Source organism: Thalassophryne amazonica, chromosome 1 (genome assembly GCF_902500255.1).
Source record: "Thalassophryne amazonica chromosome 1, fThaAma1.1, whole genome shotgun sequence".
NCBI lineage: Eukaryota > Metazoa > Chordata > Actinopteri > Batrachoidiformes > Batrachoididae > Thalassophryne > Thalassophryne amazonica.
Window position 1 is genome coordinate 170,573,334 of NC_047103.1, and position 16,031 is coordinate 170,589,364.

Consider the following 16,031-nt stretch of genomic DNA (forward strand, 5'->3'; position numbering starts at 1 on the left):
ATCGGTATCTTGTGCGATGTTGGTGTTTACGTATGGGATATCAGAGGGACAGAATCGATCTGCTGACCAATCCAAGCCTTCACCACGTCGTCAAGTGAATACATCCTGCTCTGCTTCTGAATCAGCAACGCAATGAACAGAAAAATACCTAAAAAATTCTAGTAGCACTTCTGAGAAAAACTATGATTTTTTCAGATTAAAAAAAAACTTATTGGAAACATCAGGCTGATTTTAATGCGTCAACAATTGGTGAAGAAAAATTAAATGTCTCAGTATAAAAGGTGAAAATCTACACTTTTTTGCACTGAACACATTCTGTCTCTCTCTGTCTGTCTCACTCTTTGTCTCTTTCTGTCTGTCTCACTCTGTCTGTCTTTATCTCAGTCTCTGTCTGTCTCTTTGCCTGTCGCTGTCTCTGTGTGTCTCTGTGTCTGTTTGTCTGTCTGTCTCTCAGTTAACTGCCTGCTCTGGTCATTTTACCCCAAAACAGAAATAAAGCTTTATTATATTTTAATTTTAGCCTGTAATTTTAACTTGGCATCAAAGTAACTGAGCAGCCAAATGTAGTGATTGATTTCAAGATGCTGTAACAAAATAAAAACCAAAGCTCTCTGTAAAATTAAAGTAACAGCTGCATGTCCCTGCAGGGCTCTCCCCAGAAATTTAGAGCTGGAGGTCGTTGGGGAGGATCACTAGCACTTTGCCTTTTTGAAGTACCAATGGAAGCCATTTCCTGGAATTTCAGCTTTATATCTTATCTAAAATTGCAAACTGAGGTCCTGTGCACATGGAAATGGATGCGATCTTTATATTTGTCCTTTTCAAAAAGCGTTCTGTAAACATGCTCTACAATATACACCAGGCCTGTGTGTGGTGCTGTAATGCTCCTGCAAAAAAAAACAGAGAAACAGATCTGGAGCACGCACATAACCGGTGTAAGAAGTTCATCAGTGTAGCAGCAGAAACTAGAACTTTCCAAATCTGCACACTGATTAAAATGACATCATTTAAGAGAAAGAGGGACATTGGAAATAAACTTACAGTGTTTTTAAAGTGAAGCAGTGTGTATTGAAAACACACAGCGCTGTGCGTTGGTTTGCTGCCCTCCGCCTCGCAGACGAAGTGAACGGGCGCGCACTTTAACTGAGTCAAGTTTAACTGTTTAAAAAAATGCCTTTATTCAGATTTGATCAGAGTTTTGATCAACGTGACTTAACATGGTTAAACTCTAAAACACGAGCAAACACGGACACACGGCAGCAAACGTTTTTGCTGCCGTGCCTGCCTGCTGTCTTTCTGTGGCAGTCGAACCTGACCAATAGGCATTTTTGGGGATACCAAATAGATACCAATATTTAGGAATAAAATATTTTTTATCAGTGAAGATATAAAGAAAGTAGACATTTCAATAAAATGTCTCACTTGAACAACTTCCCTTTCATTTTTAATGCACTTATACAAAAATAACAAAAATGTTGTGGACTATTTTTGCTGTTTTCACTTGTTACTGCAAACCGACAGCCAGCAGAGAGAACTTCAAGAACTCTTTTGGCGTCATTTTTCTCTGTAGTCTGCTCAGTAGGAAAACTTGTCCCTGAACAGCGTCTCAAACCCGTTTACCAGCAGGTTGGAAAACTGCTTTTTTAGTTGTTTTCAGTTTGTGCTCAATAATGAATGAAAGGTTTTTGTTCTGCTCCAGATGTTGCTGAAGTTGAATTCTGAGACTCGATCGTGTTTCTGTTCTTACAGATCGGCAGCCGTCCAGTCATTGGGAAGGGAGGGTTCGATTTGTCTTTGCTGTCCAACGGGAACGCCTTTTACCTCGACAACAAATAAATGTCAGCCGCCCAGGATCCCAAAACTGAATTTTAAGGATGCAAAGACTCCCATCTCTAATCCCGGAAGGAGCGCAGACTGAAGAAGAGAAGGACATCTTCTCTTCACCAAACACTTACAGTCAGTTTTTGCTTCAGGACCAAGAAGACTGGAGCAGGTTGGACGATGAAACCAGACTGAATGTGTCCAGGCGCAACTGCGTGTGGCTAATTTTAACCAAGAGTCATCCAACAGGGTCGACGTGTCACTCAAACACAGACAAAAGTCCAAAGTCAGAAGGGAATCATCAGGTACCCCTCATCCCAACATTAAACACAGACCAGGGTCTGTCCAGGGTCTACGACCGGGGGGCATGTGGGTGGGGGTAGTTTCTCAGTTTTGGTCTCCTGTCTATAACATGCTGTCCAAAGTCAATAAATCTGAAAATGATAATTAGTCAGGGCAGTGGTTTTGAACCCGGTCCTGAAGGACCACCTAGTCTACACATGGTCTGCCTCTGCCTGCTCTGCCGCAAGCTGATTGGTTCACTCAGGCATCTGTTAGCATTCGATTGGCTGTACATCTGAACAAGCTAATCAGGTTTTGGCAGAGCAGGTAGAAATGACACACCTGTAGACTAGGTGGTCCTTCAGTGCCACTGAGTCAGCAGGTTGGTCTCAGATAGACTGACTCTTCAGTAGCCTCAGTGGGACATGTAGACCTGGGTTTGACTGCTGACCAGGCTACATGTCTCTGTCCTTGGACATTATCCACCCTCTGCATTGCCCCAGTCCACCCAGCAGTAAAAGGGTTCTGGCCTTGGCTGGAGAAGTAACCTGTGATGGACTGGTGTCCCGACCAGGGAGAGTCTCAGACTCTCATCCGCTTCACCCTACGGAATCTGGATAAGAGCCGGCACCAGTGAGCCTCGGAGCCTCTATTAGGACTGACTGCTTGTTGGAGAGTTGGCAGGAGTCAGAATCCTGACTGGGAGACCCTGGCCAGGTTTGGACATGACGTCATTCTCACCAAAATAAAAGACTTCTTTTAAAACAACGTTCTGCCGTCACATCCAGAGGCAGTTATCCCTTAAACTCCTAACTTACCGTCTTACATTATAAGTTTGTCTCAAAGTCTGACTTAAAATCCCCAAGCAAGGGTTGCAGTACCAATCACAGCCTGTAGGGGGAGTTGGTAGCCTTGCAGTACACAGAAGCTTTACTATTTTACCTTTTTTAATCACATTGTGGATAAATTAACAAGCAAAGCGGACGGGAGGCCAAAACGAAGAGAGCCATTTATTTCCACTGTTGGTGTGGACAAAGTGGGAATTGCAGCTGTGGAGCCGCGTCTCTCGCCGTGGTTACGGTATGTGCTGGATTCAGTCTGGTTAAAGAAACTTTCCTCAATATTTGCCAAATGTCTTTTGTGTGTTGTGTTATGATTTTGTAGCAACTTTGCTGTTTCAGAATACGTCTCAGATCTTTGTCTGTCCCCACGAGCGAGGACGCCATGTGAACAATCATGCAAATAATCGCAATAACCAACATCGCCAGGTCCAATCGCAGGATGCCTGTTGGGGGTTTGTAACACTGACGGTGCTTTGAAGCGACACAACTTAAAGTTTAAAGGGATACTCTTTTTTTCCCACAATGGAAAATTAGCTTAAATGAGCACAATTAGCTCTTTAATGTAAATGCGGCACATAACGTGAGGTCACACTTGGGATTGGCAAAGCAAATTTTATCCATGTGGATTTGCAGAGTGGACGGAGCTAGCAGCTTGCGATGCCCGTTGAGCTTCCAGTGTGGTGCTAATCATCATATTTATATTTTTTAAAAAGACAAAAAAAAAAAAAGTGAAATCATTTACTAAAATCACTAACCGGGCAGCATCACAAAGTTAACCAGAATATACAATGGCTACATGCAAACTACTCAGGCTAACTGGCTTGGTGAGTGTTTGCTATGCTAGCCAGCTAGCTTAGTTGCAAGCTGTATAATGAGGTGATAATTAGTTAAAGGTGATGTAAACTGTTAATCAATGTTTTCCGGCAGCTGCACACAGCTAACGGTAACGCTCAGGCTAATGGTAGCATGGACAAGATAATGATAAAGTTGAGTGTAATTATTTGTGGAAAAATGTCAAATGTCCAAAACATATTCTGCCACCTGAAAACAAGATACGCATCAACTGAACAGCGCATTTTTGATTAAACAGGAAATAGAAGCGCTGATATGAAAACAGCAGATAGAATTCATTGACCAGAGGGGGCGCTCTGTTAGTGAATATTATTAATTAGATATTGTCCACAGCATGGCCTGAATGTGTTTCTGTGATCGCGTTTGTGACGCTGTAATGGCATCTGAAGTTTAAACATACTGAACTTTGACCTCAAGTGCCTGAACCTTTGTCAGCGTAGAGCTGAGAGTTCCCATTCTGGAAGTGTGCAGCACAATTGTAGAAGTGATCTTGGACAAATGTACCCCTGATTTGGCTCTTTGGATAAAGACTTCAGTTTCCAGCATGGACGGATTCCTTCAATACTTGTTTAGAATTTGTCGCAGTTCACGATCAGTTGCAGCGGAAACAGTAAAACTGTTGAGTGTTTGCATTTTAGAAAATGATTCTGAAATCATCAGAAATTTTCTTCTCTGCCAGAAATTACATAAAAATGGCAACTGCTTTTATGAAAGTTGATCATGTGACAAGTCTCATTAGCACTTCAGCTTCATCTCCGTTTGTCAGCACGACCTCTTAAAGTTCACCAGCGTCGCACTCGCTGTGAATGTCTCACGGCGGGAAATTAAAACAGTTGGTGCCAAAAGGCCGGTGTGACCGAGTGCTTAAAGCGAGCGCTTTACCAAAGCTCAGCGAGGGTCAAACTCCGCGGACGGCTTAATTACGTAAAAAAAAAAAAAAAAATCAGACAAAAAAAATACATTCAAGTTTGCACAAATTCAAGCACTTAAATTCTCACTGAATCTAAATTCAACACTCAGAAACTTTCACTCAAATCAACATTGGTGCGAGAGAAAACCGTGTAAAAGGTCTTCATTAAAAATGACGTTTTAACCACATGGGGGCCATGTTTGAATTTAATGCCACCAAGGCGCCACCTGATTGGCTTATTTTCTGTCCTCTTCCTGTTTCTGCACTTATGCTTCATTTAGTACCAGTTCTGTTGAAAGCGGGAGCATCGAAACACAGAAGTTAAACGGTAACGGCAGCTAATGTATAGTTTCACAAAAAAATAAAATAAATGAATAAAGAACACTTCGTGTGCCTTCGCGACAAGTCGCTCAACTCGCACTCGCTCCCGCTGTCCGTACTGAGCCATTACACGTTTCTTACAAGCTGTGGAAACAAAACCAAACATTGATGTTTTAACGACGAGGATAGCAAAGGGACGAAGAACTTCTCTCCAAAAACGTCTCTGTCTCAAAGCATTGTGGGAAATGCGGTAGACCAGGAGGCAGAGTCAAAAAAAAAAAAATCTGTTTCCAAAACTTTACAAGAATCCCCACATTTCTTATGACAGAATATTATTAATGTAACATGAAAATAAATTTAATTAAATACTATTTGGGTTATGGTGAAATTAAAACATAAAATGATCACATTTTGCAAGACGTTAATAGTTTGAAATCAAACAACTGGATTGTTTCATAAAATTAAAATATTAACACTGACATAATACTGATGCAAGAGTAACATAATATTGTTGATAAAAAATAAAAGACAAAGTTATAAAACTTTAGTTGTAATATCGTGCGAAGAATGTAAATTGTGAGGGGGGAAAAAGTGTAAAGAACAATTTGAGGAAAAAGTCACAATTGAGAGAATACAGCTTTAATGTTCCACGAAATATGTTCTTTTAATCCGATACATAATATTTTTGAAGTCATAAAGTCTCTAAAGATTTGTCTGTTTTTAGAGTTGGTATTTTGTAAAAACTTTGTAACAATGTTGTAATGAAATGCTTGATGTCTTTTTGGAAATAAATCTACGACACCACAACATTAACATCAGATGAATCGAGAAAAAAGTTGTACCAAAGAAAATTGAATGTTATTTTAAATCCAATATTTACAAGTACACTCAACAAAAATATAAACGCAACACTTTTGGTTTTGCTCCCATTTTGTATGAGATGAACTCAAAGATCTAAAACTTTTTCCACATACACAATATCACCATTTCCCTCAAATATTGTACACAAACCAGTCTAAATCTGTGATAGTGAGCACTTCTCCTTTGCTGAGATAATCCATCCCACCTCACAGGTGTGCCATATCAAGATGCTGATTAGACACCATGATTAGTGCACAGGTGTGCCTTAGACTGCCCACAATAAAAGGCCACTCTGAAAGGTGCAGTTTTATCACACAGCACAATGCCACAGATGTCGCAAGATTTGAGGGAGTGTGCAATTGGCATGCTGACAGCAGGAATGTCAACCAGAGCTGTTGCTCGTGTATTGAATGTTCATTTCTCTACCATAAGCCGTCTCCAAAGGCGTTTCAGAGAATTTGGCGGTACATCCAACCAGCCTCACAACCGCAGACATTTTGAATGCACAGAGATACCGTGACGAGATCCTGAGGCCCATTGTTGTGCCAACATCCAAGAACATCACCTCATGTTGCAGCAGGATAATGCACGGCCCCATGTTGCAAGGATCTGTACACAATTCTTGGAAGCTTAAAATGTCCCAGTTCTTGCATGGCCGGCATACTCATCGGACATGTCACCCATTGAGCATGTTTGGGATGCTCTGGACCAGCGTATACGACAGCGTGTACCAGTTCCTGCCAATATCCAGCAACTTCGCACAGCCATTGAAGAGGAGTGGACCAACATTCCACAGGCCACAATTGACAACCTGATCAACTCTATGCGAAGGAGATGTGTTGCACTGCATGAGGCAAATGGTGGTCACACCAGATACTGACTGGTATCCCCCCCCCAATAAAACAAAACTGCACCTTTCAGAGTGGCCTTTTATTGTGGGCAGTCTAAGGCACACCTGTGCACTAATCATGGTGTCTAATCAGCATCTTGATATGGCACACCTGTGAGGTGGGATGAATTATCTCAGCAAAGGAGAAGTGCTCACTATCACAGATTTAGACTGGTTTGTGAACAATATTTGAGGGAAATGGTGATATTGTGTATGTGGAAAAAGTTTTAGATCTTTGAGTTCATCTCATACAAAATGGGAGCAAAACCAAAAGTGTTGCGTTTATATTTTTGTTGAGTGTAAGTTTGCCATAAGGTCAACAGACACAACTGTCAGCTGATTTTTACATCCATTCAAGGTCAAAGTCAAGAAAAATCTTGAAAAATTGGAAGAATCCCTCTTTTATGTTGAACGAATTTTCAAAAATTTGTAACTGTCAAAAATGATCAAATTTGATATGGGGGATGGTATCTTTTATCTACTGGCAAAGTTTGATCGAGATCTGAACCAGATTGTGGATTTTGTGAATATTTGAATTTAATATTGAAAACCCCACTTGGTGTACGTTTTGCATTATATCTCAGTCCAAAGTTTCTCAGTCACTGATTTTTGTGTTTGTGTTATGGATTTACCTACAGCGCCAAAATTGGATGGAGGTTCCAATTGAATGCCTGTTTGTCTTCCAGTTATCAGTTGGAAACCAAGTGCCTTAAAAGCAACGACAAATTGTGCACAGCAGAGAAAACCAATGTTCTGTAAAAATGATCTGAAAAATAATTCAGAATCCTAAAAAAAAAAAAAAAAAAACTGACACCACCACAAAAAAAAACTTTGATTCAAGTGCATGAACTAAATACATCCTCCTGACATTTGGTCACATCTATTTTAGTTTATGAAAAGTCACTTCTAACAAGACTTTGACCTTGAATGTTTTTCCAAGGTAAAATTTGTGAAATTGGAAACCAGAGCTGGTGGAGGTTTGTGCTTTATGAACACGGTGCTCTAGTTATTTTCTCCAAAGGTTAACTTCTGAATTAACAGTTAAGACCTTGATGCACATTTGAGCAGTTTTTGTCGCCATCTCGTAGGTCTTCTGGTACATTTCCTACTTGAAAACTAAAATACAGTAAAAATGGCATTTTTATAAATGTTAAAAAATTCCTGATTTTTTTTTTTCTTTTTTTTTTTTTTTTGGCACACAGATCTTTGGCCTCCCAGGTTAATGATCAAAAAAATGTGATTTTGAGAGTTTTATGGTTCTTGAGTTTTAGGACACGGAAGGTTTCGCCGTATGGGCAGACAGACTCACAGAAATTTCTCTTGACAAACACAACTTACAGTTGTGAATAACATCACTTTAGAGAACAATTTTTTAAAGTTCCAGGAGTTTAAAATTATAATCTGCAGTAACTTTTGTCTTTAAAAATTTATAACATTTAAACTTAAAAGTTCAACATTTAGTGTGAGTTTTGTAACATTAGAGCTTTATTCTGAAAAGAATGTGCTTTTTTTCTTGTTCACATTAAACAGTATGCTCAGAACAGGATCTCAGATTATATTTATTTTTCAATTTTGACTTTGACCCGACGTTGATGTGAGCCGAGAGGAAAATGTGGGGAAATCTTGTGAATAAACAAAAAGGAAAATGATCGTCACAGATCGTGTGTGATCTCTGGCGGTACGTTTTACCGTCTCTTGCCGTCTTTGAATCCGGAGTGTTTTCAGTCCAATGAGACCTTCCTCACAAAGTATTCTGCATATAGAAATATATCTCATTGCTTGCTCCTCGTTTATAAAAAGCTTTATACTTGTTATGATACTTTTGTTTTTCAAAGCCCACATGCAGTATCTTTGTGTAACTGTACATAAATATATGTATTTGTCTTTATTTTTCAAGTATCCATTTTAATGTCACCTTACAGTTTGTTTTTGTACATTTTCTGCACAGTATAAACCCCACGTAATCCTCCAAGATGGTTGGTTTTTTTTTTTTATTACTTTTCATCTTATTGTATCTCGTGGATTTGCGTCTAACGTGTATTCAGAGTGTCTGAGTAAATCTCTTCATGCTCACACTGTAGTCATTCAGAATTTATTGTAAGAAATAAACCAGGACAAATGTTTCTTTAAACTTCACAGAAAATTCTAGAAGAATGACTCATTTGTGTAATTCTGGGTTAACTGTTACACAGGAGTTCAACTACCAACCGACAGGACAGGGAACAGGTCAGGGTCACTGGATGTGCAGCGTCCCAGTCCTCCCAGTTAGAACTGGTGACCAGCCATGACTGGGGAGTAACCTGTGACAGACCAGTCATCTGCTGTGTGCAACACTGACCAGCGATCAGGACTAACCTGAAGTTTTCACCAGATCCAGAAAGGACCGGCGTGGCGTCCGTCCGTCCGTCTCCACTGTAACATTCAGAGGTATCAAAAGTGAAATGACGGAAATGTGCAGTGCGTCACGCAAAAATCCTGGCTGGCGTGCGCACGTTTCTGCAGCTATTGTTCCTGTGCTGACACTTGGAGGGAACCAGGGTCACCGAAAAGGGGAGAATAAGGAGAAGGGTTTAGATTAATAGATTATATTTCGTACTGCTGAATCACGACTTCCTGTGAGACCAGGTTGGCACATCAGAGACACACTGATGAAGAGTTAGCACACCCACGTGTTTGCAGTTATAGGTGCAAAGTGATGCGTAAAATGGTACTAACAGCGGTTGCGTTAGCATTGTTAGAGGACGTTACAAATGGTGCAATCCGATGTGAGCGAGTATTCAGGGAACGCAAGGATTTACTTGCAAATGATGATAATTGGCTCATAAGACAATTTTGATTACCAAGGCCACTGTTACTGGAGTTGTGCGCAGAACTGCAGCTGGCCCAGAGGGTAATACAGCGAGGGGTCGTCTGTGCCCACACAGGTGCTAAACACACTGGGCATTCCAGTGTGAGCTGGCTGATCGGTCAGGAGTGTGCCAGTCAACCTTGAGCCGAGCTATGCGAGCTGTGTAGGACGCAATCATCCGAATGTCATCCAGATACATCACATTCCAACATTAAAGAGCAATTTGCAGCGAGAGCCGGTTTCCCGAATGTAATCGGAGCGATTGACTGCACACATAAAGGCGCCATCACATGGTGAATTTGTTTTTGTTAATAGGAAACATTTCCATTCTATTTTCACATCATATGTGATGCACAAATGCGCATCTGGCATGGTGCACAATGGGTGGCTGCTTGGTAGTTTGTGTAATTGTTCTGAATGAAAACCCGCGTGGGCACCTTTGGGCATGTGTGCATTCAAATATGTTTGTATTTATGTATTTTTATTTGTTTTGTGTTTTGCCGTTAAAACGTGGGCTGCAGAGCGAACTCCGATACCGACCAAGACTGGTGAAACTTCACAGCTATGTGTGTTGTGTGGAGCCTGTTGTATGACCAGTATAATGACATTTATGAGTTCACAGTGGTGTCCCAGCCAAGAACAGATCAGGACGGACCCAGCTTCAGTTCTGAGGCCTGATGGGATCAGATGAACACAGGGCCATGAGGTCCTCCACAGTCCACCAGTCACAAACAGACGTCATACTGAGGAATGAAAGAACTTTAGAACGTTATGGCCTTTCAAAGGAGCCGATGAGCTGGAGGTGTCGGATGGAAATGTGTGTGTGTGTCATCTCAAAGGCTTTCGACTAAAAAGGAAAACATTCAATGAAAACTGACACAACTGAATTTCTTTTCATCAATGAATCAGTTTGAGCTCGAATCGCACCTTTAACAGAGTAATAAATAATAACAAAATAAAATATTGGCATTTTTGGAGTTCATGTTTTTGGTGTATCTTGGGCAGAATGAATGTGATAACTTCGAGTATCCACTAGGTGTCACTGTTGGTCAACAGAAAGGCCCCATCTTGTTACCCACGTAAACGATGAATAAAACTTCAAACGTCACTTAATAAAAGTTGTTTTAAGTGTTGCAGTCACAGTTTTAAGTGTGCTGTCTGCCTCCTCTACAGTCTACAGTGAATCCGTTTGACAAATCCAGAAAAAAAACCTGCGTTTTTCTTCTAATATGACAAAATTGATAATCGGCAAATCAATTAATTGATTAATCAAGATCAAACGTTTGGAGTATTCTACACTTTTATTTAAATTTTTTCTCTTAAGTTGGTCAAAAACACATTTTTAATTTTATATATGCCTGTGTGTGTGTGTGCTTGAGTATCCTTTAGCAAGTCAGTGGCAAAATATGTATTAATTTATTATTAATTATATAACTTATTCCTGTTCTTATTTTACAAACGTGCTCGTATATTATTTATTTGTATTTATAAGGTTTACATTTTAAATATTAAAGCGGTTAAAATAAACGATGCCTTTATAATGTTTATTTTCCCGCGGTGTGTGACCTCTGACCTACTGCGCGCTCCTGCTGTTGCTAAGTGTCCGGGAGGCGCGCGCCCGTCGGATGTTGGAGGGCAGCAGATTGTCCGGAGACGAAGCGGTTTAATCCCTAACTATTTTAATTGCCATTTATTTCTCTTTAATTCACTTTGACCTCGTGTACCATGGAGGACAAAAAGCCGCGGCAGCGCTCCAACAGTCAGTTCTACATCTTGTGTCCGTTTTTAATCGTTATTTAGCAAAGGATGAAATCAGCTTTTACCGGATTCTGCCTTTAACGGAGCTGATGGAATAAATCATGTATGCCGGACGGAAAAGACGAAAACCGGCGCAGAAAAGGTAAGAACAAATGTGTGTTTGATCCGCTTTAAGGACTCGGGGAGACCGGGACTGTTGCCACGAGCTGTGCCTCCCGCACTCCTTGTCTTTCCCACTAGAGGGTGCTGTGCAGAGTTGTGTGTTTCTTACCTATTCAGGGTTGGCACAGCAGATGCCGTACAGGTCCATGTTGGGATTTGGCATAATTTTTCCTCCGGATGCCCTTCCTGGCACACCTGGAGTTATACTTAAAGAAACACACAGACTCTGGTCTCCCCGTGCAGTCTACCAGACAAGTACGATCAGGCTGGTCTGTCCGTATAATTGGCAGGAAAGAAGACGTCCCAGCTCAGAATGAGATTGACAGACGCCTGGGAGGAGCTTATGGAGTCATGAGGCGTCTGGACTGTGCCGAGTGAGAGCAAAAGTTTTTACGGCCTCGGTGCTTCCTGTCTTACTGCATAGTTGTGAGACTTGAACATTAACCAGTGACCCGAGGAAACGCCGGGTTGTCTTTGGTACGAAGGAGGATGTTTGGGTCCCACTGTAACGACTTTGTATCAAACAAGCGGTTACACAGTGAGACTCAGACAAGGGTGATCACAGACACTGTGAATGACCCTCGAGCAGGAGCTGTAAAGACACGCCTCTTTATGTTAATTGGCCTCATTCGTCCTGGAAAAAAAACCTTGCTTCCACCTGTAAATCCTGTGGGTGTGTCACACAAAATGCAGACCTGCTCAGTGGGCGTATCTGACAGATTTAAAAGGGGTCCAGATATGGAATATGGAATTGTGTAACATACATCACAGACATCTAAAATGATTTGTTTCAGCATTAAATGTTGCTGATAGCATGACGATCTTACGAGTTATGTGGAGATTAAAAATGTTTAACATGAAAAAGTAAAAATATTAAGTTGCTAAATGTTAATAAAACTGGGTTTGAACACGGAGACGTCTTTAAGGGCCCCTTCACACATAACACGATTGAAGCCGACTAGCCCACGAAAGAGGAATTGCATGCCAGTCATGAAAAATCGGAGCTGCCTCTACCGCCTCGTACAGCTGTCGTTACAACTATTCACGCACACCAGCGGCTGAAAGACAGACTGTTCCCGTGAGAGCCCATTCGATCCCTCTCGCAGCACGTGTCGGCCAAATTCCAGGTGACACACACAAACATCTAACACCGCTCGCTGGACACTTAGAAAATGTGTGGCCATTCACGCTGTTAGTGTTATGCATCGGACGCAGCCCGGAGAACCGAGCAGCGTTTGAAGGACCCAGTATAAAATAAGCAGAGTACGGTACAAAGGATAACAGAGTTTAATGAACATAACAGTGCTGTGAAAAATATAAAAGTGCGCAGTCTGGCGTGGTGGTTTTGCGGTGCGCTCCCAGCAGCGCTAACGGTCCGGAGCCAGAACTGGTTCGGACCCAAGGACCCCGCCGACACCCCCCAGGTGGCCACGACAAACCGAGTCTGTGAAAGAAGGAATTATTATGTGAGTCCACACTCAACACACAGAGAGAACGCTCAAAGGTGTACAAACAGCAAACACTTCCTGGCTTAATTACTAATCAGCTTCCCACCCTGCAGGAATGGAACATCCAGTTCACAAACTCACTGCAGCGGAAGCTGATTTAAACGACCAACATACAGCTCAATATAATAAGGTGTGAGGGACACCACATTTACTGACTGTATAAATGTTAGTCACAAAATCTAACGTACCTCAGGAAGTGTGCTGACGAGTGTGAGACCTCACCCTCTCCTCTTTCACAGACCATGCATCAAACCTGGACGTTCTCTGCATCCACTGATGATGAGATGGCTCCCGAGACGACGATCTCACCCGTCTGGTCACAAGGTCGAGTCTCTGGCAAATACACACTGTGTACTCCAGTCTTAAATGCCACCATGTTCCAATCCATGTAGATGCACCACAGCTGTGAGTCCTGATGAGCCGCAGGTGATCAGCCTCAGGTGATCAGGGTGAGGTCCTGATAAACTCAGCTACACAGCCACTCAGTCCCAAATGCAAGCCACCTGGAAGGAAAAACAAAAGACAGAAACAAAAAGGCAGCCAGGCCCCCCAGCCATACAACAGTTAGCACGAAAATAGTGAGCAGACGATCACTTTCGAGCTGGATGTGAAATTTGTCTAGTGTGGCATTGCAAAAAGCAACACACATGATGTGCATGTGTATTGCACGTGTGTCGTGCACCACCCACCCACCCACGCACGCTCCCTCCCCCGAAACACGTGGCGTATGTGTGTTTCGCGCCACATGCGTAGGGGGAGCGGGGAGGGAGCGCACTTGCATAAAATGCTTATATATATGTACAGACATGATCACATGGGGCCAGACAGGCGCACACAGCAGGGTGAGCTGCCTGTGAGCTGATCACAGCACACTGACAGCTGGAAATGACAGCTCAGCGCACATGACGTGTCACATTAAAAACACAGAGACCACAGCCAGGACAGGTATATAAATAATTACGACACTGTGTTCTTGCACGTGCACAAACGTGCACAAAACCATCGTCAGTGTGTCGTGCACGCCTGTGCGACTGTGCGTCCCTCACGACAGCAGGTGGATGTTTCATGTTCCCCATTTCTTGTTTGGTTCACGGATTTTCTTCCTGTTTCTGCATCCTTCGTGTTTTGTGTGAAGGGGCCCTAAAGAATTTCCTCAGGATTAAAGTAGGAAACAGTTATAACCTCTGAGGTTATGGGTGAAAACCCGTGTTTGTTTGTTTTTCTCTTTGTCTATTTGTTTGTTTGTGAACAGCCTGGAGCCCACCATTTTTTATATATATATTTTCATATATTGTTATGAAATTTTACTGAAGCTTCATATCCTAATAGGCAAGAACTGATTTCATTTTCAAGGTCAAAGTCAGGAAAAATATTGGGAAAATTGGAAAAATCCCCATATGTAACACTGAGTAAATTTTCAAAAATTCATAAGATAAGAGATCAAATTTCTTTCATATTTGAAAGCGTTATGTGAGATGGTATCCTTTATTGTCTGACAAAGTTTGATCTTGATCTGATCCAGATTGTGGATTTTGTGGACATTTGAATTTAATATTGAAAAGCTCATTTGATGTACATTTTGAATTATATCTCAATCAGAAGTGCCTCAGTCACTCTCATGTGACAATGAGGTACAAACTGACACTCTGAATGAACAGACCAAGTTTGATCTGCATCTGATCTGATTTTGCAGATATTTGATTTTAACATTGAAAAGCCCTTTTGATCTATTTTTTATTATAGATTATCTTATGTAAAGTCATTTCTAACAGGACTTTGACCTCGAAAATTTTTTCTAAGGTAAAAATTTGTGGAATTGGTGCTGGCGGAGTTTTGCGCTCTGCCAGTGCGGTGCTCTGATTTGGAATTATTTCAGCTGTGTAGACGTCCATCAGCAGTTTTGGATTTTTCCATTTTTATTAATTTATTTTTTGGCATGTCAAGAGTGAAACAGGCGCCGGCTGAAGGCGCCAAATCCAACCCGTCCAAACGTCACCGTGACCGTCTGAACTTGGAGCTGGACCGGCTGGCCAGTCTGCTGCCGTTTCCTGAAGACGTGGTCTCCAGCCTGGACAAACTGTCCATCCTGAGACTGAGCGTCAGCTACCTCCGCAACAAGAGCTTCTTTTCTGGTGAGAACTGCTGCCTGAAACCACTTTAACTCGTTAACTGGTTTAACTCGTTCGACTCGTGACTTGGTTTAAAACCTTTGAAAACACATTTTTTTAAGGTGGCTCTGGCTAAACCAGAATGCCATGGATTTGAATTTTCAGTTCAGTTTCAATTTATTTTCATTTAATTAGCGCCATATCACAACAAAGTTGCCTGAAAGTGCTTCACACAAGTAAGGCATCATTTGAAGATGCTTCAGAACTCGACCGTTTTTTAAAAACCAGATTATTGCTGTGTGAAGCACTTTAGAACCTTTTACTGCTGGCGTGTGTCCACTTCAAACCAGAGGGAGGAAAAAGAAACCAATCTTTGATTTTAACCATCTTAAAACAGGTTTGAATGAGTTTAAAAGCACTTTGAGCCACAACATCTTTGTTGTACACAGAACAGTTAAAAACCAGATTATTTATTTTTGAACCATTTTAACACCTTTTACTGCAAATTTAAAACCAGAAGTAGGAAAATCCCATTTTAACATTCTTAAAACAGGTTCAATCCTGTTTAAAAGCACTTTAAAGCACATCATCATTTGTATAGACTGTTTTAAATCAGATTATCTCAAATCTAACCAGATGAGAGTTGCTTTTTTTAAATTTCGGTTTAAAACCTTTTATATAGCAAGTGGGGAAAATCACCATTTTAAAATAATTTAAAACTACTTTAATTTGACTCACTGGTTTCAAAGAGTGAAAAAACATCATTTAAAACCAGATTAAAGAGGTTTGAAGTGTTTTAAAGTTTTAAAGTTTAATCAGACTCTTACGGTGTTGAAGAGTTAAAATAATCAGATTCTTCTAATTAATCA

The 16,031-nt window shown here is 41.2% G+C and overlaps 2 protein-coding genes across 3 annotated transcripts in view; both read left to right on the plus strand.

Annotated features, from left to right (window-relative positions):
• ahr2 (aryl hydrocarbon receptor 2) overlaps positions 1-5,538 on the plus strand; it is a 187,249-nt gene extending 181,711 nt beyond the window's left edge. For both annotated transcript variants that reach the window (XM_034179128.1, XM_034179132.1), the window contains exon 11: positions 1,750-5,538. In XM_034179128.1, coding sequence (XP_034035019.1) covers positions 1,750-1,836 — 87 coding nt within the window. In that variant the 3' untranslated portion in view covers positions 1,837-5,538. The remainder of the gene's footprint in view (positions 1-1,749) is intronic.
• A 5,841-nt stretch (positions 5,539-11,379) lies between these two features.
• ahr1b (aryl hydrocarbon receptor 1b) overlaps positions 11,380-16,031 on the plus strand; it is a 40,415-nt gene continuing 35,763 nt past the window's right edge. Inside the window, exons 1-2 of the mRNA XM_034179138.1 lie at positions 11,380-11,526; positions 14,999-15,186. Coding sequence (XP_034035029.1) covers positions 11,486-11,526; positions 14,999-15,186 — 229 coding nt within the window. The 5' untranslated portion in view covers positions 11,380-11,485. The remainder of the gene's footprint in view (positions 11,527-14,998; positions 15,187-16,031) is intronic.